The sequence below is a fragment of the Lethenteron reissneri genome, chromosome 17 (assembly GCF_015708825.2).
Source record: "Lethenteron reissneri isolate LAM-NWPU_2019-01 chromosome 17, ASM1570882v1, whole genome shotgun sequence".
Taxonomy (NCBI): domain Eukaryota; kingdom Metazoa; phylum Chordata; class Hyperoartia; order Petromyzontiformes; family Petromyzontidae; genus Lethenteron; species Lethenteron reissneri.
In genome coordinates this window covers 1,180,505-1,199,598 of record NC_083795.1, presented here as the reverse complement: position 1 = coordinate 1,199,598, position 19,094 = coordinate 1,180,505, and the positions used below count along the sequence as shown (strand labels likewise).

General features: G+C 48.2%; 1 protein-coding gene across 1 annotated transcript in view; it reads left to right on the top strand.

The window, feature by feature from the left end:
• Positions 1-19,094, top strand: part of LOC133343259 (dysferlin-like) — a 173,064-nt gene that overhangs the window by 102,554 nt on the left and 51,416 nt on the right. Inside the window, 2 exon segments of the mRNA XM_061552707.1 lie at positions 7,984-8,072; positions 9,988-10,083. Of these exon segments, the coding sequence (XP_061408691.1) occupies positions 7,984-8,072; positions 9,988-10,083 (185 nt within the window).

The following is a 19,094-nucleotide window of genomic DNA, read 5'->3' as shown; positions in this document are numbered from 1 at the left end:
GTTTTACACAACACTTCAACGTTATGAAAATCAATTGAGTGTCCTTGTTGGCAGGCATATTCTGCAACTGCCAACAGTTATGTTTGTGAGTATTTAATATTTCTTTGGTGTTCTTTTAGTCTTACACTAATGTTACGTCCCGTCTGTCCAATATACCATTTGCCCCATAAACAATCAGATACACACCTTCTGTTCATAACTTTGACAATTCATCTTTAGTACAAGATACTACATTGCCAGCCAAATACTCCGAAACCACGTTGATTCGAAATGTAGAGGGACAAAGCAGAGGACCTGGAGAAAAATCCACGCAACCATGTGGAGTACATGTAAACTCCTAATATACCGGTGTCAGGGTCGGGATCAAACCCACAACATCCTGTATACCAGGCGAGGTAGTTAACATCTCACCACAGTGGCAACTTCAGCATGCTTTGGACCACAGCAGCGGCTTTCTCCAGCAATACTGAAGCAGCTCGAGCCGCCAGGTCGAGGGGTACACAGAGAAGTTTTATTCCAGATATTCGGCGAAAATGCATACAGATGACACAATCTGCAGACACTTGATATGTTTCATGTGATTGCTATACTGGCACATTTTCTAATTTTCTGGGAATGTGCTGTAAGTTTAGAACGTAGAAATGTGTGTGTCTTTTAAATGATCCCCCAATCTTTTTTCAATTAAGATTCTTTAAGTAACCATTTTACTGGTAGGAACCTCCTGGTTACACCAGCCCACAGGGAATTATTGTGTCCGTCGTGCAGGGAGGGGCTGGGTGGGGAAGGAGGGGCTGGGTGGGGAGGGGAGCGTGTCAAGGGGCTGGGTGGGGAGGGTGGGGCTGGGTGGGGAGGGGAGGATGGGGAGGGGCTGGGTGGGGAGGGTGGGGAGGGGCTGGGTGGGGGGTGGGAGGGGTGGGGCAGGGTGGGGAGGGGCTGGTCACTCCGTGGGGCCCTTATAAAACTCAACGTTTAACCTACTCACGCCGGCTTGTGCCCGCCCTCACAGTCTGCCATATTTGCGGAATACACCACGCCGCCGTTGACCCTGGCCATTGACCGAGCAACCCAACGTTCCTACCAGCTCCCTCCGCAGGAATGTGTTATTGAGCTCTATTTAAGTTACCTACCAATGAAAATACTGGATTTTATTGCAATGTCCTATCCCTAACCTCAAGATTAGTGTTATTGTCATTTCAACTTGAAAAATGGCATGCCATGCGATAGATGTGCCAAATGGTTGTCTGTAATCTGTAAGCGCCATAAAAATTAGCGGCTTTATATATATATTTTCAACGCACGGCGCCACAATCTTTCCCTTGTGTGATCACATCCGGCTTGAAACGTAATTTTCCGGAACACTATTTCAAGTTGGCTGCATATTTCCACGGCTTTGTGTGGTCAAGGACCCCGCCTTCCTTTCCTCTCATATCCAGATGTGAGATCCAGAAATGTCTCCACATCATTTCCCTCTAACTGGAACGAATCGCGCCACAGTTCTCATGCTCCCAGCCGGGAACTCGTGAGCGCCCGTCAGTGTCGGATGAGTCAGTTGCGCTCACTTTGCGTGTAAGCAGAGGTATTTTGCACTGAAGATGAACACTGTGTGTCTTCCGTATGAAATCAGTTTCTCAATTGCTACAGAGGGGCATCCTATGGGATGGCAGGCGCTGTCTCGCAGCGATCGTATACGACAGAACGGCATGCTCGCACAAACCTTCCGCGGCTCACACTGCTGCCACCAGCTTCATGGTAAATCGACAAAATGTACTTGAACGAGTACACACACGTGCGCATATGTGGGGGTACGTGTCTGTATTTGTGTGCGTTGGGAGCGGTAGTGTGGCGGTTAGCGTGCTGCATGACGAACCCGGCATCCCGAGTTTGATTACCGCCTATGACCACCAACACTGGTGACAATTATCTGAATTGTTTCTGGGCCTCCCATAGGGTGACTCAGCCTCAAATGAGTATCTTATTCGATGTGTAAACATCGCCGCTAGGGAGACAAAGGTGGACGTGGTGTTAGCCACACCACCACCGCGTGTGCCATGCTTAATAGCTGCTCACTAACAGCACGTACCTCAACAGTCTATCGGGATAGTTGTTGTGCTCTTTCTTACACATTTGAATAGTCACGTGTGGAGATATGTAGCATACCGGTTAGCATCCTCTGATAAAGGCTCCAGTTATTTGTCTTTGATTTCAATGCCATGGAAAGCATTGTAAAGTAATTGGTATCTGAATTTTGGCTGGGCCATCGCTCTGTTGACTCAGCCCATGAAATGAACACCTTGTGTTGTAAGTTGGCATCAGCATTTGGTGAGACCAAAAGGAACCAGCTTGTGGGTGCTGGTGCCAGAACCTTGTCGTCTGTCATCCAGACTAGAATGGACACTCGCTTGCACTTTGCACTTGCCTCAACGATCTCACGCTAATCGTGCAGAGTTGTTCAGTTCATTTCTGTGAGCACGCGCAAGCATCCACACGCTCGTCTGAACGTGTGCCTGCGCTTCCGTGCACGCGCGTGCAACGAACACGCATGTCTTCTCACATGTGCGAGCACTCGGATGCGTCACCGTGTGTGAATGCAGACTCGGGGTCCGTGCATCACATTTCATTCTGATGATTTTAAAGATCGGCGGAGGGAGAGATCCCCCCGAGCGAGAGGCATGTGTCTGGGGTGTACGTCCATGTGCAACTCTCTGGTGGAATATTTCAGTCTGTTTGGGAATTCACCAGGTAGGGGCAATTTGGTGAGACTTGGAATTTCACTGAAACCGATTGAGATTTGAACTGAAATACTTGGATACTCTCTTTGTTGTTCATACATTTCCATGATTTATTTTTAATTACCATAGGAAGACAGGACCTTGATCCCTCCTTTAATCGATGGCACCTTCTCAAGCACAGTGCCCTGTTGTGGCATGTCGCACCTCCGATTAGCACGTGGACTATGTACGGCGTGAAAGAAGCCCGACATATGTACACGCAGCAATAGCTTAGTTCTCAACCCGTGACACCTGGGACTGTCCCTGCGCACCTTTCACCGACCCTACCCCGTCACACATTGCCTCAAAGTGTACTTTAGTTGACCACACCCGCTGTTGTTGTTTATGTGTTTACGTATTTGGGCCGTTTTCACAACGACGTTGACTCCGAACTCTCTACGTAGAGCAGCGGCAACAGTGTCTGTCCAATGAATGTCCATGCAAGGGATTTTCACAGAACTTCTGAAAAAAACCTTTAAGTGGCCTTTGAATCTTCACACAACAGGGGACACATTTTCCCACACGCTCTGCTGTGGTACTGTGTTTGTTGCACGATAGTCAAAATAGATTGTTAAATCTCAGAGTAATTTTTCTGTGGCTTTACTTGTGACCGAACAGAAACCACGAACTTGCATCTAAGGAGAACCCGCTTTCAGATAGATAGTAGTTTTACATTGCCAATACTTTCTTACGATAGTATTAAGTATTCAATCAAAGGTGGAGAACCATTCAAAAATCTTGGCAATCTGCAAGCAGCACACGGACTGACTATAACTCACACAAAGTAGGCAAGCACTTTGTTTCAGCCAATCACATTGTTAAACTCCCAAAGAGACACGCAGCAGCCGTCCATGTGCTAGCAATAACCCAATCCTTATTCTTCGCAGATGCGATGAAACGCTGTCCATTTAGTAAATAACAAAGTGTCTCCAACTCCAAGCTTCGCTTCTCTCTTTGGTCCATCCTCTATGTTGGTCAAAGGTCTCTAGAAACCCATTCGTGGCGGTGAATATTATCTTCGCTCTGCTGCACAAAGGCCCCCCCGAACCATCGCCGTCCCTCGCAGTACTACTACGATGACCACAGTCCTCGCACTGAGCCTAGCTCGTCACCGTCGGGAGTCGGCATCCCCTCGGGTGCGTTGCACACTTTGACCGTCATTCTGACACAGAGCTCCATCTGCCGTCATTCCATCTGAAGAAGTGTATTTTGTCCAAGCCCACTTTCTTTTCTTAGCAGGCCACGTGATGTCTCTTTCAGAGACCCAGGTCTCGAGTGTTAAGCACTTTTGAGGATAATTTAGAAGTCTTTAATAATTAATCTCAATCAGTGTCATTTGTTAAACCAGGTGAGATCGTATTAAGATGTTATAACAGGCCTCCTGTGCAACTCTTGGCCGACTAAAGAGACACTGAGGCACTCGCGTTATAACGCACAGTCTGCAATGGAGTTTGCAACGTCTTTCGCACCGTTCATTATTGACCTTTGTCTGAGTGACCTTGGCCTCTGTCTGTCGCAGTCCCACCCTTGTCCCCGCCCTTGGCTCCTCACAGGACTAATTAAAGTCTCAGCATCGCCAACTTAAAGTCCCGTGCCTAAACATGGAAGGAAACATGAAAATCACTCAAATTTTATGAGCGGTCCCAAGTCTACCAAATACTGGGTAATTTAACTCTGCGCTGCGACCCATTGGGCCGTGAAAACGGAAGCTTTTTCCCTCGTAGATTTTTGCGATTAAATTGCTGCCATGGAAACGAATCAAAACAGAGGGCGGTGGGGGTAGAGCAAGTATTGTTGTTGTTGTTGTGGGTATAACCGTGCGCTACCGGTGAGCGATGAATTGGCAGGGGTATTATGGAAGTGTGGGGACAAGTGCCGGTGGGCTGGGCCGCGGTGGTGACACGGAGGGGCGGCGCGTGGGACGGGGTGGGAGACAAGGCGGGGTGGGAGACAAGGCGGGGTGGGAGACAAGGCGGGGTGGGAGACAAGGCGGGGTGGGAGACAAGGCGGGGTGGGAGACAAGGCGGGGCTGGACCGGGTGTCCTAATTTTAACGTCGACGCGTGGAGCGCGTGGGACCCATGTGCAGGCGTCACGACCGGCATCTGCTGCCCAGATGTGCTCATGGGCACCCACGCGCGTCTCGTAGCCGCCCAGCCCCGACCCAGCCGCCCACCCGGCCGTGATAAAGCGTGAAGTGGCGCAGGGTTGTGGAAAGGGCACGGGTTGGAGACCGCCGGAGCTCTTTCTGGGAAGTCATTGCCAAGTTGCTGGCCTCTCTAGACACACAGACGCGGACTTATTCGCATATGTGCGCACACGCTGAGGAATCTCTTAAGCACTTGCTTACGTGTGTGCACAGGCATGGACACCACACACACACACACATGGGCATTTGCACACTCGCACAATGACAATGTTCCCCCGTTTTGCCTAACAATCAAACCGCATACGGGAAATATGGTAGGACCACGCCTCGCCACCTTTGTCTTCCCGTCCATCGTCGATGTTACGTACACACCACCGGGAACCAATTTTAGGTTGAGTCAATCCATGGAACCCATGAGACACTGGGGCAAGTTAATATCCCACGGCCAAGAAATGAATCCAGTTTACTGAAATCGCAGTGCAGTGTGCAAACTGCAACCCCTCCGTCACCCCACACGCACACACACGCACACACAGCACCACACGCTACATCCGTCTTCGCCGACATCCACAGTGACACTGACATAAAACGGGTTCATGGAGCAGACACGTGAATATTGTTGTAGCTGTTCGACCAGCAGTGGCGTGAGGAAGCAATTGCTTGGCAGCATCATTGCCTATCTTGACACCATCTATAACTACACCGAGTGCATCACTCTCGCTATACATGTGTGAAATTAACTGACGCTTAACATTTAACTTAGACGTACCCTAACATTGGCATAAATAATAATAAACATCCTTAGCTAAAAGTAACCTTTTACATAAATTCCCAACTCCATATTTAATCCTAACTATTACACCTAATCCTATCTGGCCATTGTTTCCGAGTTCACTCCAGCCTGCAGCCTATGGAGCCATAATTTGATGTGCAGCAGTGGGCAGAGTTGAATGATGAGGTTAATTAACGTGGGCCAAACGTATAAACAGAGAGGGTCTGAAACAAAACACTGACTAAATAAATATATCCATGGACAAAATTCATGTCCACAAGAGGAACAGCGGCCAGAGAACTGACCAAATCAATAACAAAACACTCCACAATTGGCCTTAGAGACTTGAGTCACCCAGCACCTACTGAGGGCATTTACCACACACAATAGCATGCGGCAACGATCACCATACAGAATAAAAAATCTTTATTTAGCCTGGAAAAATGCGAAATACAAACCTTGTGCCACCCCAGCGCTCACGATGACAACGCTTAGACATTGATTATTTAGAACACGTCGGGCAAGCCAGTGCCTCCACTCGTCACGGCATTGTGCCATCACTCAGGGCTCTTCCCGTGTCACACCTGCAGACGCTCTTTCCTCCTGCACCTCATCAGTGGCCATTCTCGCCTTTTGCCGTTCTCTGGTCTGGCACGGGTGAGACTAGGCCCTAAAGAAGGCTGTCTCTGGTGTAGGCCAATAAAATAAATACAATGGATATATTATAATCAGAGCATGTTTGTTTGCATGTTCACCACAGGTACGTGAGGTTAATGCAGACATGATTATTTACACTTCCTCTTCTATTGCCAGAAAGGGTAAAACCGATTCTTATGTTCTCATCCTCGTCTTTGTTGACACTTGGCCCACTTACTTCGTACCGAGTTGACCTCCAGCGAATCCTCGCCATGGACAGTCGTATAATTTGGATCACCAGGATCATAGCGCGGTACGCTACCACTCCCCTGAAGAGGTAGACACACACACACACAAACATTGTGGGGGGAGGCCTGGCCTCTGGATGGCTTCTGTAGAAATGAAATGAAATGCTCCCGAGAGGAAAGGGTGTGATGGTTCTGCCCATTCCCGCCGCTTGGCAGGCCTTTCGGCACAAGCCCACAGCTGCACAGAGTGTTGCATTGTAGTAAAAGCTCATTCATCAAAGAGCATTCGAATAGAGAGGAGAAGAAAAAAAATGCAATCAAATTCATTTATTTATTGAGAAAACATAATGGCGAAATGTTCAGCATTCACTTTGTAATGATGTTGGCCATGTATTTATTTAATAATATCACTTTTACAGCAATAATATTTCATTAAAAGAAATGTCCATTGTTTCCGTATGTGAAAACACTTTTGGCTTCGATTTTTTTTCTTCCACGATGTGCACCATTAACACGAATATGTTTCCCTTTAATTCACCTCTCGCTGTGCACACAGCCACCACAAGCGTATGAATGAATGAACGCCTTTATTTAGAGGCCATGATATGTCGTATCTTCTTTTATATGGGGTTTACAAGTGTATTTAACCAGTTTTTATTATTCATCTGTTCGCATTTGTGCACAGAGAAAATGCATTTTACGATTCATAACTCATTGATTCAGCGAAACAACCCAAAAGTCACAATGAACAGTGACCCAGCGGTAATTCTAAAATCCATTGGGTCGGCGTGACTTGAAGGTTCATTGCTGCGGCGTGTTTCTGTGTCGTGTCGGTCGCCTCTCCCTCGTTCCCTTCCTGCTCCTCTCTGATATCTCGCGCCCCCTTTGTAATTCACCCTCCCGCCAGGCGGTGCTGCTGCCGCCACCACTCACTGTGCTCACAGCACTCGGCTCACAATTAGAGGTGTGCGAGATTGACATTCTCGTCGGGGCCACCCCACCCCGTAACACCTCTAGGTCAGTGGAACTCAAGGGCGGTTATCCGGGCAAAAGAGTGGCAATGATCATCGGAATGTGTAATTTCCCGCTGGTTGCTTCAGGGCCACCAACAGCGACACGTGCTCACTTGAGCAAGGCGACGTTTCCTCTCTGAATGCGATTCGCTCCATTGCAGATTTTCTTTCTGTTATTCCTTGGAGAGATCGGAATGCGTCCAAGAGTACATCAACTGACGAGATGGAACGATGAGATCGGATCGTGTGCACGTGATAGGTGGATTGTTGGATCGCAGAGCCACGAGAGTTGGTGACACCTTGATTAGGCCTTCGTCCAGCAGTGAACATGGCTAATGATGATGGAGGTGACTTGCTTTCTATGACAATTCTACCCCCCCCCCCCCCGCTCCACACAGGGCCGGCTTCAGATGTGGGTGGACATCTTCCCTAAGGAGCAGGGCCCCCCACCTCCACCATTTGACATCACACCCCGCAAGGCCAAGAAGTGAGATCTGGCGCACATCCAACACACACAAAACACAAACTTGCCTGTAAGAACAACACACATTACCTACACGACAACAACAACAACAACAGTCGTCTTTGCCACGAAGTGACGGCGACATTACCACAGCGCTTATACCAGGACAGGTGCACTTTGAGGCCACGTGAAAGTGTGGGAAGCTCACTGGCCGGTCACAAAACGGACCCACTTCTTCATGGGTTGACCCACTGAGATTGCTGGGAGATACCCCACTGCGCCACTTTGCTGTGCTCGTTGTTGTGAGCATCTCGCATCCGCCCTCCTTTGTCGTGGTACAGTGATTAGCTCCCACTGCCTGGGTCATGTAGCCTGCATGCCACAGCACTGCATGTCAAGGCATCTTCTGTTTGGCTGGATATATCTATATATATAGGGGGCTAAACTGGCATCGCATTGGCTAGAGAACAGATGGGTTGATGTGGTATGAGAGGATTTGGAGTTGAACGGACTTGATGACTGGTACCAGCGGTGGCAAGATCGGCCGATGTGGAGGAAGGACGCATCCACACAAAAGACAAAGATCCCCCATACAGTATGTCACAGACTGTCTGGGCAAGTGCTGTTAGCGAGCATCTTTAAAAGTGCTGGCACATACAAAGACACCTATGAAGGCCGGAACGGTACACGAGGATGTAAGTGGCCAGCACCACGCCCGACCGCCTTTGTCTCCTCAGTGGCGATGTTTTTACACACCGCACCAGGTACTCATTTGAGGCTGAGTCAACCTAGGGGAGGCCCAGGACCGGTTCAGATAATCGTCACCGGTGTTGGCCGTGAGCAGGAATCGAACTCGGGTCACCAGGTTCGTAGAGCAGCGTAGAGCTAACCGCTACATCACCGCTCCCTACACCAATACCAATGCCTGCCATCCGCCACGAAGTGACGGTGACGTCACCAAGGCGCCTGTGATCGAGATGACCGGTAGAATGGACCAGCGCTACCCCCTACTGTGCCAACTTGCTGCATCTTAGCCGACCAGCGCTCCGCTCGTTCTTGTGAGCGTCGCTCCTCTGCCCTCAGTTATCGTTGGTGGGCGTCTTTCACGAGCCTCCTTCACAGAGGCCGATCTTGACACCGCTGATACCAGTCTTCAGCAAGTCCACTCAGCACATCATCCCGTACCGCATCAGTTCATCTCTTCTCCAGCCCATGTTGTGCCCGTTTAGCACCCTCAATGCGGCCAAGCAGAAGCTGCTTGGGCATGCGGTGACTGGGCATGCGGGCTACATTCACACACATACACCAAGCATTATAACGATAGAGTCTGTTGGTGAAAGGGCACCTATTAGACTGGCACAGCGGACTATAGAGAGTATCACCACTGGAAAGGCGCAAGTGGCCAGTAATGGTGCAGGCCACATCAATTCCTAAAGTGCATTGCTCGTTGTAATAGCTGCCCATCCCTCTTCAAAGCTTCATATTTTTCTTTATAAAATGGTGTAGTTGACCTTCTTGCTTATGTATTTACTTGTTGTGATTTGACCAAACCTCTCCATCGCTGAAATCTCATGGCTCTCTATTGCTGTGATTGGGGCAATGATGAGACAGGAACAGACACGGGGAGAGAAAAGCAGGGAGGATTACAAAAGAGAGGGAATAGAGAAATGGCCACAAATTCTACTTCAATCAACAGATGCCGAATATTAAACTTGGAGTCTCGTCATGCCCCCATACACTGTAGAGGTAACACAAATGTATGTATGTCGAACTCCATTCGTATCGTACATAGCCAAGCGTGTTAATCGGAGGCGCGAGGGAAGGACACGAAACCAAACACAAAGAGACGTTCTAAAGATGCCTTCACGGAATGTTGTCCTGATATCCCTGACCCCCCATACTCCTCCTCTGACCCTTGACCGCACTTCCCTCCGCGCAGCTACTTGCTGCGCTGCATCGTGTGGAACACGAGCGACGTCATCCTGGACGAGACGAGCATCACTGGCGAGAGGATGAGCGACATCTACGTCAAGGGGTGAGGCGCTCGCGTCGGGACCTTCAGCTTCACTTTGTCCGCCGAATCTCGTTTCAGTCGATCTCAAATTGTGTATAATTATTATTACGAGCCTGTGCTGCCGAACTGCATTGGCTTCCAGTTGCCGAACGAATACATTCAAAGGTCGCGCTCATTACGCCGCGATACTTTTATGACCTCTTCAAGGAGCATCAATCATCGTCACGTGACCTCCGGTCATCCTCGCAGCAGCAATGGCTTCTGGATGGCCATTGAACAAAGACGGTCACTGCATCGCACTCTTTCAGATGCGCTTCTGCGGCCGTCTGGAACGCTCTTCCTTTCGATATTAGGAAGCCACTGGAGCTATGCACCTTTAAATCATCTAGCTTAACAACTCAGATCTGTGGACTTGCTTTTTGTGTGCAGTTTGTTGTCCTTCCCCGCACCTCAAATTAGCATGGTTGGCTACATAGAGTGCAAAAGAAGTTCAACATACATACTGCACTTGTGTGTTAGATACTTAACTTAGGGTGGTGCTTAAACCCCAATGACTTCGCTATGAAATTGAGAGGCCGAAATGTTGACTTTGCATTCATTATGAACTCAACAAGTTTGTCTTTGATTAACTGCAACAACCGCTTCTACAGTGCCGGCATAACGGGACTCTGGTTAGGGAGAGAAAACAGGCGAAGAGATATTGCAGATCACAACGGAAGATAATTATATGACAGTTTAACCACCGCAAATGCTGAGATGAGTCAGAATGAGATCACACTGACGACTACCTGAAGGCATTAATAACAATCTCAGCTTGGCACGGTTGCACCTGAAGAGTTAATGTTGCCATTCTGGTAAACAGTTCTTCGTTGCCTTATGCACAAAGCATATACATTCAAGTGCATTTGTATTCCTTTCGCCAGGACCTGTGGTTCCACATTACATTTGTCACCTATTTCTCACGACGTGATTTAGAAATGTCATTGATAATTGCACAAATAATTGCACGCTTGATGCAACATTATCTGGCCGCGTGTCACCAATGCCAAGGACTCACAATCGAAAGATTGACATTCAATTGACCCTTCACATTTAAAACGTAAGTACCACTTTGTTTGAGTCGGCAATAGTTGTAATATAGAGACGCATGCTTCCCCCGCACCTCCGATGAGCACGGTAGGCTATGTACGGTGCAAATGAAGTTCAACATACATACATCATAGGAATGTGGAGTTTCCACCACCAATGAGGATGGCACTACTCAGTGCTTATGGAGGCACTGTGACTTTGATCTGTGAACAAAGAAGTGATGGGAAAGGGATGATGATCAATGTAACACATAAGTTTGTTCGGGGTCAAGGTCAGGGGTCAACATAGTCACAGTGGTTGGGTTCTCAGGGGCGACATGCTCTTGTCACAAGCACTGAGCTGGGAGCACTGAGACCCTGGGGTTAAATCTGGGTGGCCACCTGTGAATTAACCAAGCGCTCAGGTGTTGCACGTTGACTACACGTGCATTGTGCCAAAGAAATCACAGAAGTTATGTTTTTGTACTATTCCATCTCTGTGGGATGAAATAAATAATAATATCCAATGACTAACACGTGGCAAACCACTTTTTGCGGAGCATGAACGAGCACTAATCTCGGAATGGATAAGAAGTGGAGCTTCTTGAAGTGCCTCTGTGAGTATTTCTGTCCGTGTCGCTGCCAGGGATGACCTCTCACGTCAGCGTAATTCCGAGTGGCGTTGCGGCCAAAGCTCCCGACACAAGCGGAGCATTAATGTGCCGAGCTGCCGACCTTAGCACGTTCCCGTAGCTTTAGAAGTCGCGTCTTTGCGCCACGGGCATGACGGGCGGAACCACGAGCTCACACTTGAATGTCACGACTGTCGGCCAAAAAGTGACGTGACGTGGGATAGGGTTCCGTTGGGTTTCTCCACGTTTGACAGAGGCACACAGCTTCCTTTAATGCCCCGTGAAATTTCGGGCAACATTTTAAACAAAGAAGCGAGTCAAATCATTTATTTTATATTACTTTCATAAAAACACAAGTACGTATATTAATAAATGTTTATACTCCACCAACCGGTGCTGCTGTGAGGTGCCAAAGTCTGCATGCTTTTCTTTTTGTATGAAGACACAGACACACACGTACACATACGCACACAGACACACATTAACACAGGCACACACGAACACAGACGCACAAAAACACACGCACACACACAGACACACGCACACACTGGCACACAGACACACACGCACACAAACACAAATTAACACAGACACACACGAATACGCACACAAACACACACACACTGGCACATAGACGCACACGCACACAGACACATTAACACAGACACACACGAACGCATACAGACACACATGCAGACACACATGCACACAGACGCACACAGACGCACGCACACAAACGCACAAAGATACACACGCACACAGACACACATCCACACTGATACACACAGACACACGCACGAAGATGCACACAGATACACACGAACACACTCGCACACAGACATGCACAAACACGTACACACGGTTACATACAAAGAGCACTCTTACAAACACAAAGACCCACGCTTAGACATAGAGAAGACTGTTGAGAGTAAGTGCTGTTAGCGATCACCTATTGCTCAGCTTCAAACACAGAGATCCCTTGTTTAGCCTAATAAACTGGCTGGGGCAAGCACTGTTAGTGAGCACCTATTAAGGCCAGTGTGGCATATGAGGAGGTGGTGTGACTATCGCCTTAACTCGCTTTTTTCTCCCCCCAGTGCTAACATTTACTACATTAAGTACTTATATTAGGTTCAGTTTACGAGGAGAATCGCGGTTACAATCAGTTCCCAATTATAACAAATGTGATACTAGTTTAGGAATTGAGTGGAGTAACCCTCACATCACTGATACATGCACTCACTCATACACTTTTACACACACACGCACACTCACATTGACACTCACTCACATTGACACTCACTCATACACTTTTACACGCACACTCACATTGACACTCACTCACAATGACACTCACTCATACACTTTTACAGAGACCACAGTAATTTTTGTCAACGCGAAGTCACTTTCAAAAGTGGGCTCATTGTGCTCACTTTCCATATTTGCGCGATTGGGCAAAGTTGCGCGCTGTTTGTTGGCCGCGTTCGGATGAATGCGACTGCCCCGTGGGGATCTGCCACAGGGGAAAAAATGTGTGTCCCGCGCGCACGCATCCAGCGTCGTGCGTGCGCATCGACGGCAACCGGAGGAGCGCGCGCGTGCGCGTGTCTCAACCCGAGGAGACTCCGGGCCTTGTTGCTAATATCCTTTGGCCAAAATAAACTTTGTGCAGTGCGTATTGCTGTATGTGTATGGTGAGTTGAAATATGTATTTTTAGGCCACAGAACACGAATGAAAAAGCCATCAATGTCCAGAAATGTCACGGCAAGCAGGTGGTCATTTTTGGCTGAGTGCATTCTCAGCGAGGTAGAGGCCCTGTCCACAAATCACTTGGCACTGTATGAATGTCAAACTTCCTTCGCACCCTGAGTAGCGAACCGTGCTGTGTGCGTGCCTCATCTGTGGTCCATAGCATCGTAATGCTGCGTCCGAACCACCATTTAAGCAATTCTCATTACATGTACATACACGACAATGACAGCTGAAATGTTGAGACTCTTTGGGCAAATGTTAACAAGCACATGTTAGGGCCTGCACAACACAACACGTTGTGGTGGTGTGGCCGGAGCGATGCATGCATGCCTCCTCAGTGATGATGTTCAAATACGTCACAAGTTACCCATTCAAGGCTGAGTCCACGTAGGAAATGTCCCTGTGCAGTTCAGATATTTTCTTGAACACACAACGGCAAAGAGTTTAACAGAATGTTGGGAAAAGTGCTGTTAGTGACCACCTATTAAGGTTAACACGGCACACAAGGGGGAGAGTGGCCAACACCACGCCTGGCCGCCTTTGTCTCCCCAGTGGCGATGTTTTTACACAGCGCACCAGGTACTCATTTAAGGCTGAGTCGACCTAGGGGAGGCCCAGGACCAGGACCGGTTCAAATGTCCGCCGCCGTTATTGGATGTTCCTGGTCATGAGCTGGCATCGAACTCGGCTCGCCGGGTTCGTGGCGCAGTGCACTAACCACTGCGCCACCGCTCCCCCCCCCCACACACACAAGCAGGTACTTTGTGCTAACGCACGCAGGGCCCCAGCCGCCGCCAGCGCCACGCTGCAGCAGAAAGCACAGCGAGCGGCATGACAACCCGCCCGTTCGCTTGCGGTTGTTAGGGCCTGGCCCCAACACAAGGTGCAACAACAACACGTTGCTGGTCCAGATGAACCCCCCACCTCCACTCCTGGCTGGCCTGGGGGGGACGCGAGGGGGCTCCTCGAACCTTTGGCTGACCATCGCTCTGCGCAATTACGTGCTGTGAGTCACAGCTATCAAGACTCCCCCCCCACCCTGTCCATTCATTTGGGGAAATCCCTCTTCTCGTTGGGAGAAAGGGGCCTGTGTGTGCGCGCGCCCAGGGTGTGTGAGTGGGGACTGCGTGCGGGTGGGAGGATGTGCGTGTGCGTGCTGGTCCTCACAACAACAACAACCGCCATTCGCCACTAAGTGGCGGTGACGTCACCATGGCACTTGTGCCAGGCTAGGTGCACTTTGAGGCCACGTCAAGTGTCGAGGGCCCGCTGGTAGGAGGTGACGGGGCAGACCCAGCAGGTGCCGTGGGGTGACTGCCGCCGGTTCTCCCCACTGTGCCAACTGCGTGAGCAGTCTGCCACAAGACCAACCACGCGTCATTGGTATTTGAGCCAATTATGAGTTTCCCTTCATTAACCTAGCTTCAAATGAGTAGCTTGTGCAGCATGTGGTAGTGTTCATATCACCACCAAGTATTCGTTCCTGGCGCACTGTGAGTCGTTAATATCGCCGCTAAATGTTCATTATTGGTGCCCTGTGTCTTTGTGCCCCCCCCCCTCTCGCCGCCACAGTGCATAGAGAGGCAGCCTAGCAAGTCGAGCGGTGTTAATTGTACAAATGCTTCCGATGCCTCTCCAAGTCCAATCCCTCGATGATGTACGCAAAGCGATCACTGTCGTTCAAAGCTGTCAAGAGAAATGGACGCTGTCCATTGTTCACGAGAACTGACGATTTTTGACCTCGTGGCCTTTACTGCCACCCGACCCAACGGGGGAACCGATTCTATCCCCCACTGCCGCGTCTGACTCTCCGCCGTGCGGACATTTGAGGGCCTTGTCTGATTGTGGCTGCCCCCTCCGTGTGCCCCTACGTGGACTGCACCGGCCAGGATAAACGCTTCCGAATGACACTTGGGCCCTATGATTTACAAGGTCTTAAAATGGGACCTTTGTTATTGAATGTTTGCCCCGCGTGCGTTGGATCCACGCTGGTTTATGCGTGCAGCCGACTGGTTGCAGGGCGTGTCTGATCATGTGGTTCAGTAGGGTCAGCCAGCTTTGCTTTTATAAGTCGAACACACTAACATTGCCTCGAAGAATGGCACACTCATGTTCATGAATGGTATAATACTGGGCATCTATTGGCACAACAGCTTGGCACCCCGTTGAGAGAACATATTCCCGGCAAGGGTTGAGTCATCTCTTCATCGCCCTCTCATGCTCAGTGGCTTCAAAACTGTCGCTTCTCCATTCTGTCACGAAGAAGACTCTGTGGTAAATAAGCTGGGGATGATAGAGAGACTGGCCCCTGCCATATGAACATGGAACTTCCCCTGCCAGTTTGTTACCACCGATAGAGATGACTGGGGATGATAGAGAGCCTGGCCCCTGCCATATGAACATGGAACTTCCCCTGCCAGTTTGTTACCACCGATAGAGATGACAACTGCACAATGTGTATTCGTAATAACAAGTGGCTTTGAAGAATCAAAAGAGAGGTTTTTAACAAGTAGAAATGCACATTAAACACAATGAAAGTCAAGAATATGTATGAATCAGATCATTATTTCAAATCGACTCATTGCCCATCCATGGATTGATGGCATAGGTACTGTTTTGTGGGAATTCAACAGTGGTTATCCTATGGATAGACGAGTCCTCGTCATAGCAACATATAATTTTAAAAAATCGTTCAGAGCCGCTGATGGATGAGAACAACCCAACACTCAATTGAGAATGGCAACACTTTGGCTGTTGTCCTGTTGAATAAATATTGTACTTTATATACAGGAAACATTAAGTTAGATTCAAACAAAAAATGTAGCAAATCAACAATAGGCCCTTGTAAAAAAATAATGGCAAAACAAACTGTAGAGTAGTCATGAAAGTGAAAATCATTTCTCGAAAGTATTGGCTGAGTCCACCTTGTTAATTTCTGTGGCTCTTGGGACTTGAGTTTTGAGTGATTGGTGGAAACTGGGCAGCGAATGGAGAGACATTTCAGAGGTCGTGAGCGTGGAAATGCTCCTCCCTTTGCCACATGACAAAAAACTTCTGTGGACCAAAAATCTCACTCCGACTTTAGGCCCAGACTTTCCATTTGTGCGCCCTTCCCACGCGGACATTAACCACACTTCAGGTGGCAGTTATTTGAACGATCAAAACTCTCGAATGTTTACTGCTCAGAAACATTCGTGGAATTTCAGCTCAATGGGGAAAACATTTTTAATCCAGATGGCATGGAAATGAGTATGCAAGCTTGAGGATTTAAATGAGCATGTAAATGTGTGAAGAAATGTACCAACTTTTAAACGATTGTAAAAAAAAAGCATCATTATGGGTGACTTAAAACAATAAAGGGCGTGCTGGGTAGGAGGTGTTAGCAGAATGGCAGAGGGCCAGTGACCGAGACAGGCATTGGAGTGGCCGCCTTCAGGCCAGCGACCAAGGGGGAAGACCTAAGGGCAGGTAGCGGGATACTCTCAAGAGCAGTTCCTGGAGGACGCTGCATGTCAACTGGGCAGCGGCAGGTAGAAAGCGCTGGCAGTGAGGTGTGGCCGTGGGATACGTGGCCTTGCCCACGGCGACATCTTGAACTTCATCGTTCCTGCCAAATGAGTATAATCAACAGCCGTTGCTCAACGGAGAGAATAACTGTGAGTGATGAGAATGTGGAATCTGCGCCACTGGCCTAGGGCCACACTGTGTAACAATTGTTTTTTGTTCCTGGGTACTAAGTGTTATTTCCTAATTGCTTATGCCTCAAAAGTACAGGAAAATGGCTATTATTACCCACAAACTTTGTTTTTGTGACCAGGACAGTGATATTTAGAAATTTACCTATTTTCCAGAACATTCCAGATAGATTCATTGCTAAGTAAACTTGGAGTAACTTCTAGAACATTATAGAACTTTCCAGTAATATAAATAGTAGTATAAACACAAGGGCCTTAAGCCCACCAGTCTAGTTTAGTTCCAGCTGCCTAATTGGATACATATCTGCATTTTTCTGCGATGGCATCAAGAGGCTGCGGGTGGATGCGGAGAGGACGAGTGGTGGACTATTCAAAGGGCGTTGTGGGCCGGGTGGGGAGGGTTCGTGGTAGCATTCCAGCGTGGCGGAGGAGGAGTATTGAGTGTTGTGCGTGAACAAGAAAGCCGTGACACGTTATTCCTTTGCTGGTTTTACTGTTCGCGTGGTTATAACGAACCGGCCATATTACCTGCAGGTCATCCGTGATTGTGGCAGTGGACATTACTTATACGTTTCTGCTTTTGTTCCTTGATGCATAAGTAAAAGCAGGTAATATGCAATGATTGAAAACGTTATTCTTTCGGCGCTAATTATAGCGTGGGTTATTCCTATAGAAAGGGACAGTCAATCCACGGGATATGAATCTGTTAAATGTCCACATACGGTGTTACTCGTTCTAGCAACCTTGGAAGCATGATGGATTATATTGTCCCTCAGTTGGAAATCGGTTATAACTAACTTAAGCTAAAATGCCCATTCTTACTGACATATCGATTGTTTTAAGCTTCATCTAATGTTCAAGTAATGTTTTTAATGTGCGTTGGTGCTTTTGACATTTCCAATAATTACCAGGTTGACAATATGAGTGGCATCTCCACAGGAAGCTATGACACTCCACATGAACAGTGTATGTTGGATGCATATACAGTTTCTCTCTTGATGGTTTCCCAAAATTCTCACGTCTCATTTTCTGTACTTGTGTCGGACGCTTTAAATTTACCAATCGTCGTAGTAAAACTATCGTGCTTATTTAAGTCATCCAATTGAAGGCTTTTGCTGGTGGCTCGCCAATATTGTTTTCCTTGCTGAACTGGTATTCTTTCAAAGTCTGCACAAACAATGGAATGTAAAACAATTATAATTAAAACGTGGGTTTGCTGTACATATAAGCAGCTGTGTTTGCTCATCCGGAAGAGCAGTGTGGGTTACGATCACAGAGTTCAACTCCTGGTCAGAGTCAGCTCAGCCCATCACAATCATCGTCTCTCCTGGGCGAGTAAAATATGAATACATTTGACGAGGTGGGAAGTCGATGGCAGTTCGCTTTTCAGAGAGGTTACTCTCTGCGTTAAATGAACATCGAATTTCCACCACCGGTTCTAGACCACCAAGCGAGGAGCATTGCCCCAACCTCATAATAGCACGAGGTTAAGTGTTGCATCTACTCATTATTAAATACGCGTGCTGTGCATCGGTGATGGAGCAGTGGCACAGTGGTCTGTGCACAGCGCTACGAATCCGGCGAGCTGAGTTTGACGCTTGGCCAGGGCCAACATCGACAGTGGCGAGTGATCTAAACATGGAACTCTCTCCCGCTATCACCGAGCCACACTGACTGGCGTGGTGAAGTATGGTCAAACAACTGACATTTGCCTTTATCAGCAGTATTTTGACAAAACAGCTGCTAGATTTTTTTTCATTTCTAGTAACACGAAAGTCCTTTGGTTGTGACCCTCTGTCCGTTCCAGCGAGCCAAATTGTATCATATAGTAGGACGAATTCACGTGTCTTTGTAAACAAATACTCGTCTTGTCTTCAGCCATCCT